General features: G+C 49.5%; 2 protein-coding genes across 2 annotated transcripts; one reads left to right on the top strand and one right to left on the bottom strand.

Annotated features, from left to right (window-relative positions):
• Positions 1-1899: 1899 nt before the first annotated feature.
• LOC125512390 (protein ALTERED XYLOGLUCAN 9) lies at positions 1900-3496 on the top strand. Its single transcript, XM_048677486.1, has one exon. It carries the CDS (start codon positions 2181-2183, stop codon positions 3222-3224), a length of 1044 nt encoding a protein of 347 aa, XP_048533443.1. The 5' UTR covers positions 1900-2180; the 3' UTR covers positions 3225-3496.
• A 182-nt stretch (positions 3497-3678) lies between these two features.
• LOC125512397 (transcription factor MYB87-like) lies at positions 3679-7416 on the bottom strand. Its single transcript, XM_048677490.1, has 3 exons — positions 6903-7416; positions 6289-6418; positions 3679-6072 (listed from the first exon to the last, which is right to left on the bottom strand). Exons 1-3 carry the CDS (start codon positions 7006-7008, stop codon positions 5523-5525), a joined length of 786 nt encoding a protein of 261 aa, XP_048533447.1. The 5' UTR covers positions 7009-7416; the 3' UTR covers positions 3679-5522.
• Between the last annotated feature and the right edge of the window lie 1393 nt (positions 7417-8809).

Raw genomic sequence — 8809 nt, 5'->3', positions numbered from 1 at the left:
TGATGTATTACGGGACGAGTAAAGAGACTTGTCGGTAACGAGATTGAACTAGGTATTAAGATACCGACGATCGAATCTCGAGCAAGTAACATACCGATGACAAAGGGAACAGCGTATGTTGTTATGCGGTTCGACCGATAAAGATCTTCATAGAATATGTAGGAGCCAATATGGGCATCCAGGTTCCGCTATTGGTTATTGACCAGAGAAGTGTCTCGGTCATGTCTACATAGTTCTCGAACCCGTAGGGTCCGCACGCTTAACATTCGTTGACGATATAGTATTTACGAGTTATGTATGTTGGTAACCGAATGTTGTTCGGAGTTTCGGATAAGATCACAGACATGACGAGGAACTCCGGAATGGTCCGGAGATAAAGTTTGATATATGGGATAATAGTGTTTGGTCTCCGGAAGGGTTCCAGAATTCACCGGAAGGGGTTCCGAATATTTTCCAAAATGTTTGGGTACGAGAACATTTTATTTGGGCCAAAGGGGAAAGCACACAAGGTTTTTGGAAAGCGCAAAAGAAAGTTTTGCGGAGTCCAGGGGCCATAAGCCAGGGTCCCTGGTGTCTGGGTCCAGACGCCGGGAACCCTGGCGTCTGGCCCTGGAGTCCGAGAAGGACTCTTGCCTTTCGGGTGAAACCGACTTTGTGAAGGCTTTTACTCCAAGTTTCGACCCCAAGGCTCAACATATAAATAGAGGGGTAGGGCTAGCACCCAAGAGACATCAAGAAACACCGAGCCGTGTGCCGGCTACCCCGTCCCCTCTAGTTTATCCCCCGTCATAGTTTTCGTAGTGCTTAGGCGAAGCTCTGCGGAGATTGTTCTTCACCAACACCGTCACCACGCCGTCGTGCTGCCGGAACTCATCTACTACTTCGCCCCACTTGCTGGATCGAGAAGGCGAGGACGTCATCGAGCTGAACGTGTGCTGAACGCGGAGGTGCCGTACGTTCGGTACTTGATCGGGACGGACCGTGAAGATGTACGACTACATCAACCGCGTTGATAAACGCTTCCGCTTACGGTCTACGAGGGTACGTAGACAACACTCTCCCTTCTTGTTGTTATGCATCACCATGATCCTGCGTGTGCGTATTTTTTTTGAAATTACTATGTTAACCAACACCGCGCACCCACGACGGCACGCCCATCGCCGCACGCACTGCGGCGCGCGTCGAAGACCACCTCTGCCGCCACAAGCGAGCACGCCGCCCCAGAGCTGAGCGCCGGACAGCCGCCAGTTGCCCGCGAGTTCCCCATCTCGCGAGCAAACATCCGCCGAAGAGAGCATGCCCCCCGCCGCCGGCTTCGCACAGGACAGGCGATGGCGCGGGAGGAGAAGGGGGGAGGGGGAGCGGCCCGTGTTTGTCTTTACATAAATTTCATCCGATTTGCTGAAAAAGAGTTTGCAATGCAGGTATCTAGTGTTGAATGGCGTCTTATCGTATCCGTGTCCTCGAATTAACCCGCTTTGTTCGTGGATGAATGCGGGAGAAAATTTAAAGGTTGCTACACGATCTAACATCTGGCGAGACATTAATTCGTTGCGTTGCTTCGCTTCGCCACTTGAGGTTGACATGGAGGTCGTGGCTTCTGGTATCACTCCTAATCAAGCGTTGGCGAAAATGATGGATGGATCGGGGTACAATCTGCTTGTAAACGAAAGAGAGTGGAACCACAAGGGGTAGCATCGAGAACATGTGATACTCCTGGTTAACGTACACAGTATATTTGACCTGCTGTTTGCGTCAGTGATTAACGACACGAAGCACACTGGAAAATAACATTCTCTATCTTCATAACCGACACACAGAAAAATAAAAAGGAAAAAGAAAACCCGAGCCGGGCAGCGCTTTCTTTTCTTCTGGACCGGATCCGCGCCGGCGCGACGCACCTCACCGCCCCAGAAAGCGCCGGAGCCACCCGCCTGCCGCTCCGCTGTTCCCATCCCGCCGACCTCCCCCACCCCCTCCCCCTCCCCCTCCCACCTCGCATCCCAACCCCACCACCGCGCCACCAACCCACACCACGCGGCGACCCTACTTCTCGCGCCGATCGCTCGCTCGCTCGCCCAACCTCCTGCCGCCCCGCCCCTCGGCCCAGATCTGGTGGACCTCGGCGTCGGCCTCGCTCGTGCACCCGGTCCTGCGGGGAGGGCCGGCCAGGCCGGTCCATGGTTTCCGCCGCGGCGCAGGTGGGCGTGCTGGCGGCGTGCGTGGTGCTCTTCGTCCCCATGGGGCTCGCCGGCTGGCACCTCAGCCGCAACAAGGTGCTCTTCTTCTCCGGCGCGCTCTTCGTCTCCCTGGCCGTCGGGGTCCACCTCTCCCCGTACCTCCCCTCGCTGCCCCACCTCCTCGTCTCCTCCTTCCACCCCCTCCGCCCCGCTGCCCCGTCCTCCTCCTCCTCCGCCTCCTGCATCTCCGTCCTGCACCGCGTGTCGTGGGCGGACGCCGAGCCCCACGGCGGGGGCCGCGCCTGGTCGTGGCCGCCCTCGCTCGCCGCCACCTGCGGCTTCGCACGGCTGACGCGGGACGACGCCTCAACCCTGCTCAACGGCTCCTGGGTCATGGTGGCCGGGGACTCGCAGGCGCGCCTGCTCGTGCTCGCGCTGCTGCGCCTCCTGCTCGACCCGGCCGCCGCAGCGGCCGCGGAGCCGGAGCTGTTCCGCCGCCACAGCGACTACCACGCTGCCGTGCCGGCGCGGGGCATCTCCGTGGATTTCATATGGGCGCCCTTCGAGAGCAACCTCACGCGTCTGCTTCGCGAGGATCTCCGCCTGGCGCCGCGCACCCCCGACGTGCTCGTGCTCGGATCCGGCCTCTGGCACATGCTCCATGTCACCGACGCCCCGCAGTACGGCGAAGCATTGGCGTCCATTGCTGATGCGGCCAACTCCCTCCGCTCGCCACTCCCCGTGCCACCGCCGCACATGTTCTGGCTCGGCCTGCCGCGGCTTGTCAACCCTATGCTCAACACTGATGCCAAGAAGGAGCATATGAACGACACAATGCTGCAAGCCTATGACCGTGAGGTTGATGAGAGGTGTATCTTGCGCCGTGATGGTGGCCCATTCCGGCTGCTAGATGTGGGAAAGCTCTCCCGGGGATGTGAGCAGCAATGCACGGCCGACGGGATGCATTACAACGGCGTGGTGTATGATGCTGTCATGCATATCATGCTCAATGCTTTAGTGATTGAGTCGCAACAAAGGATCTGACTAGTTGTAGGGGTTCTTGAAGCAGGTGTGCTCCCAACCCCTCTTCTTTTGGTTCGTTACAGTACATGGGTAATTAGAATGTGTTGTGAGATAGGAAGGTTCTTTTGATTGTTTCGGCATTTTGGTTGCGTGCCAGAAATCGCCATCAGATTGCTCAACCTTAGAGTGTAATATAGGGACATCTTAGAACCACACAGTTTCTGGCTGAATGGTAAACAGAGATGATGTATTGTATACTTTTTCTCGGGTAATAACTAAGATGGTGATTCTGACATGTAGGGGAAAACAGATTGAGCAATACTAAGACATATTTAACTTCCTTTTTTGGGCAGTTGGAGGTTTTATTATTGGTCATTAACTTGTGCATGGATGCTCCATAAGTCATGTGATGTTATGTTGATGCTTTCAGCACTCAAATCAAAAGTTATAATCACATAGTTATCCAATGTGATAAACCTGAGATGTATCTGTAAATGTCAGGCTGATGCTAAGATGACTGTAAATTGTACTACAACGTCTTTTCTTGTACTTAGCACCAGTAGTTGAGGTACTTCTAACATTGAAATGATTTTGAAGTTATAATCCTATGCTGATGCTAAGATGACTGTAAATTGTACTACGCCGTCTTCTCTTGTACTTATCACCAGTAGTTGAGGCACTTCTAACATTGGAATATTTGGAATGATTTTGAAGCTATAATCATATGACTGTACTGCATCCTGACTGCATAGCATGAGGTTACACATTCGCAGAATGCAGTGACTATTTTGGAAAGTAGGTTACATTAATTATCACGAGAAAAAGGATGATCACATTATTATTATTTTCTCCTAGAAAAAGGAAATATATCGCTCTTTCTGCCCATGAAGAAACGCAATAGTTGTTAACTTTGTGTAGCCTTTGGTCTTCCATACTTCCTGGAACTACTTGAAATTCGCTGTTAAAACGTACAATCTGAATTTGTATGATCTATACACACCTCCTCTGATCTGGTCTGTTTTATTAATTGGCATTTTCGGTTTCAATTTGCGAACTGCAAATTTGTTCTAGTGGAACTGCCGAGTAGCTAATGGTTCATTATCTTTCAGTTTTGGCAAATTCTCTTCTATACATAAAGTTCGTGGTGTGTGAGATCTCTACTATGATGGTTATGCTGGGCATATTCTCTCTTCATTAGATGTGCTCGTTCCTTGTTGTATATTACTGTTAGCAACATTCTGGAACTAACTAACTAGATGGTCAATCTTTGTAAAGGTAGCCCATCTGTGCCTGAAGGTATCAGTTGGCCTATGTAGCATGTAGCCGACGGTTCAGCTGTCGTTTCGCTGCCCATATGTCGTTTCATGCATCTCCATAGTACAGTTTGAGTCGATGAATTATCTTGCAGTTATGCCAGATATTGGAACATCATGCAGTTCATATATTCGCTTTGTTAAAAGGAAACTAGAAAGTAGCAAAGGTATACCCTATTCACAGAACCTCATCTCTTCTACTTGAAGTTTCCTTGTTTTCCTAGTTCACCACTGAAGTGTTCACTTCCTATATCATTGTCTTGTTACTAAAAGACTATGATGAACAAATGATTCTGAGTGTATCATGTTCTTGTGCGAATGTGTCATTTCATTTCTGCTCTAATCCTCACCTTGTTAAGTGTTAACCAAGCCTCGGCAAGTCCTGCTAAGATCTGGACTCCAAGAAGAAACCGGAGTCATCTGAACCTCTGAAGGTCAACAGCACAGGGCCGATGCATTCGCTGATCACTAGAAGAAAATCATCACTATCCTGTTATCTAACCCATTCCATGCTCTGGATTTTAAGTCCCTGCAGATGCACGTTGATGCTCCAAAGTTCTTGTTCGGTTGGTTCACACTTCGAGGTACTCTAGTACTACTTGAATCTGATATGGAGTATGAGTTTTGATCATGCCTGACACGGTTGCCAGATGGATTCATGTGCAGATTCCAGTTCTGTTATGCAACCACTCGCTGAACTGAGTATATGGTCTGGTTCCTAGGGGCACAGATTAAGCCACAATGCTCTGTCGGAAAAGATGATCATCACTGAAGAAACTTGTGCAATGTCTAGGAATCACATCAACAGAATGGCTACGCCCAGTTATGATTCAATTGGGAATTACCTTTCCGCCCATATCCCATCCAACCCTAACAACATGGTAAATCTTTTTCGGAAAACAACATGGTAAATGTTTCACAGTACATGACACTATCTTGCGGCTGCTCCTGAACCAAGGAGCCGGCCATTGACGATAACCATTCTACCTACGTCGCCACTTGATTACTAGTCATCGAACCAGGGCAGGAAGCTGTCGATCTCGTCGAAACCGTCAATCCAAGGCATGTCGTCCGGCTCCATGGACGCCAGGGGGATCGCAGTCATGGGGGCGCAGACCATGTCCACCGCACCGGCCTCATCACCAGGCAGCGCCGGTGCATTCTCTGGCAGAGGCGCAGGCGCCACGGCCGGCTTCCTCTCAATCGGCACCGTCTCACCGACCTCTTCTTTCGCCGCTTTCCAGCCGCCGGCCGCCAGCGGTGGCTGCGCTTGCACGAGCGGCAGTGAGCCGGCCAGGACGCGGGCGTCCACGAAGCCGCCGGCATAGCATGACGATCCTGTCGTGGAGCTCCCCTCGCCGTGGACGACCAGCGCGAGCTCCTCCGGCTTGGTGGCGTCCGACGTCGTGCTGGAGGAGGGGCGGTGGACGCTGCGCCTGCGGCGCGCGGCCGCCGCGCTGCTCGCCCAGTGGAACCTCTTGGAGATGGTGCCGTTCCAGTAGTTCTTGACGGCGAGGTCCGTCCTCCCGGGGAGCTGGGCGGCGATGACGGACCAGCTGTTCGATCAAATGGCAACCAAAGCAGCACCAGATTGGTTAAAGAAGCACAATAGCAAGAAGCCAAGAAGCGTCACGCAAGCAATGTTCAGCTAATTTGAACTTGTGGAAAAACAGTGATGGACATTGGTGTGGCCGTTGGTTGGGCAGAGGCAGCAGAAGCTGAGATGCGTGCAGGCAATGGCAGCAGGGCATGCTTATTTTTTCGGGACTTACCAGCTTCCCCTCTTGCTGTACATCTCACAGATGATGCTCTCCTCTGCCGGCGTGAAGTTGCCGTGCTTCAGTCCCGGCCGGAGGTAGTTCAGCCACCGCGCTCGGCAACCCCGACCGCAACGCTGAAGCCCTGCGAATCGACGAGCAACATCCTCAGAAATCATGCTTTAGCCACAGTGGTGAGTGACAATTAGAGTATGAACATGGTAGTTGTATGTGTGCAGGACGCTACTGGTTTTCTCATGGGAAACGGCCAAAGAGCAGCACTAGATGTCTGTCCGAACTCTCCACACAAACATAACAACAAAATCGATAAGAAACGTGCCAAAGTAATTCTGAGATAAGCTGAGAAATTTAGAAAAGAAAGCAGTATGCATTTTCTGCAACTATGATGAACTGACGAGACCATATAAGTTGTACCAATCTTTCTTCTAAATTAACAACTGTAACTTTTTAGAGAGATCATTTGCAAGCCAAACAAACAGCCGTGTCACATTTGGGTAGCTTTCTTTTCATTTTGAAATGAAGGCATGTATGGGGGTTAAAATGGAGATCAACGTAGCAGCAATATGAACAGTTGAATGAAGGCGATGGGCGAAAGCAAAAAAACTAACCTAGGGTTTCAGCCAATGCCTGCCAACTACGGCCAATGCCATACTTCTCAATGTGTTTTTTCAACAAGTCATCCTCTTCCCTGGACCACTTCCCCTTCTTCACCATCCCTTCTTTCTTTCAGTTTGCAGAGGTTCTTGCTTGTCTCCAAGAGGGGGGCAGACTGCAGATGAGAGACCCAATGCCTTAGCTTACAAATACTGAAGTAGCTGCTTGTGGTGAGAAATACCTAATGCGTGATGGACGTCATTTTTTTTACTTTACTGCATTGTAATAATATCTCTCTTCCTCCTATCGTTTTTGTTGGCTTGTCCTATGTTTAAACCAACGATTCCTTTGTTCACATAGAATGGAAAAGGAGATGAAGTGACAGACGATTCCTGCACATGAAGAGACCGTATGGTGAAAAGCTACAAAGAGAAGTGGGGAGAGGCATCAATATTACATTTGTTGTAAAAAAAGAACCCGCCTGTTGTTTGGTGAGTAATCACTAGCGTATGGATAGCCAACTGCTAATTGCCACTACCTGCGTTCTGGTTTTTTAGTCCCATTATTTTGGGGTCAAACTTTGACCTTTAATTTAACTATCAAAAAATAAGTTATATACCACAAAAATAGTATCATTGAAAACCTCTTACAAATATGAATCCAATAATATAACTTCCGTGACATGCAATTTATGTTTTGTTAGTCAAATCTACAGTCAAAATTTGGCACAAAATCTGAAAGGAACCAATAAGCCCAAACGAAGGTAGTAGATGATTATGAAATGACACCGACGATGTGTTTAATTTTCCTCTTCTTCCAATTTTGGGTTACCCTGTTTGGTATACTTTACATGATCATGTTTGTTTCTGATTCTGTCTATCAGATGGTTTTCCTAATTTTAAAGACTATAAGCCAACCAAATATGTATCTTGCATCAGCTGTTGCTCTAAGAGCATCTCTATCCCATCTCCTAAACTTAATTCCAAAAGCAACTTATCGGGAGCCCCCCAACTAGCCCATCCCCCAATCTTAACTTTTATTTCTTTTTTGCAACACTCCAACCATCATACGGCTAAAATGTGATATGGCATCGTAGATTGGTGTGATCGGACGAATGCCATGAAAAAGCTTTTCTCTTTGATCGAAATCCAAAGTTGCAAATAGCATAAGGGGAAGGTCCCAATACATAATTGCATTTTTTAATCCACACCAGCTTTTGCTTTAAACAGCCCAATTCAAAACGGGAAAGAAAGTTGCCGAACCTTTTTGTCAAACACCTTGCGTGCGTCGCCAGCTTGAGATTGTAGTGACCGGTGCGAGGTCCCCAACTAATGTGATGGTGGTGGTGGAGGTGAGGAGTGTTGTGGCCTTATTCCCGGCCTCGCCGACACTCGAGGCCGTGATTCGGCTCGGAGGCGCCAAGAGCCTCGTTGGATTTGTATTGCGGTGCGGTGGGTGGGTGGGTGGGTGGGGAGGGGAGGAGCTTGGGAGGCCGCGGTGGCCGAGAACTAGGGGGGTGGGCTTTTCTAATTCTTTTTCAAAGTCATTATACCACAATACTCTCCCACTTTCCAAAAATAACAAGACAATATACATAACGCTATGTTTCCGGCCTCGAACCCTTCTCCACACGGTTCCATCAAACAACATGTGGTGTCCAACGATAGAGAGCGAAAGGAGAAGTAATATCACCTTCTTTCGCAACCATGGTATTCCGCGACGACCTTCACCAACCAAAAATCACATTGGTAAATCCCTCAAATTCAACTAATTTGGGATGTTTTTCTCCATGCCGAATCATGTTAAACCACAACGTACAATGATAGAAAATAAAAAAATTGTGTGACAGTCAATAGGATTGCCTACCGCCTGGTTGCTGCTAAGTGTTAAAGTGATGTGGCACTACTAGTTTAACGTGTCC

Source organism: Triticum urartu, chromosome 1, assembly GCF_003073215.2.
Source record: "Triticum urartu cultivar G1812 chromosome 1, Tu2.1, whole genome shotgun sequence".
Lineage (NCBI taxonomy): Eukaryota > Viridiplantae > Streptophyta > Magnoliopsida > Poales > Poaceae > Triticum > Triticum urartu.
The sequence above is the reverse complement of the archived record's forward strand: the minus strand, read 5'-3'. Positions and strand labels throughout refer to the sequence as shown.

Excerpts from the sequence above, each read along its gene's own strand:
- LOC125512397 (XM_048677490.1), bottom strand. The coding sequence starts at position 7,008 with ATGGTGAAGAAGGGGAAGTGGTCCAGGGAAGAGGATGACTTGTTGAAA. Across the intron at positions 6,419-6,902 it reads GGCATTGGCTGAAACCCTAG|GGCTTCAGCGTTGCGGTCGG; the intron begins GTTAGTTTTTTT and ends GTCGATTCGCAG. Across the intron at positions 6,073-6,288 it reads TACAGCAAGAGGGGAAGCTG|CTGGTCCGTCATCGCCGCCC; the intron begins GTAAGTCCCGAA and ends TTGATCGAACAG.
- LOC125512390 (XM_048677486.1), top strand. The coding sequence starts at position 2,181 with ATGGTTTCCGCCGCGGCGCAGGTGGGCGTGCTGGCGGCGTGCGTGGTG.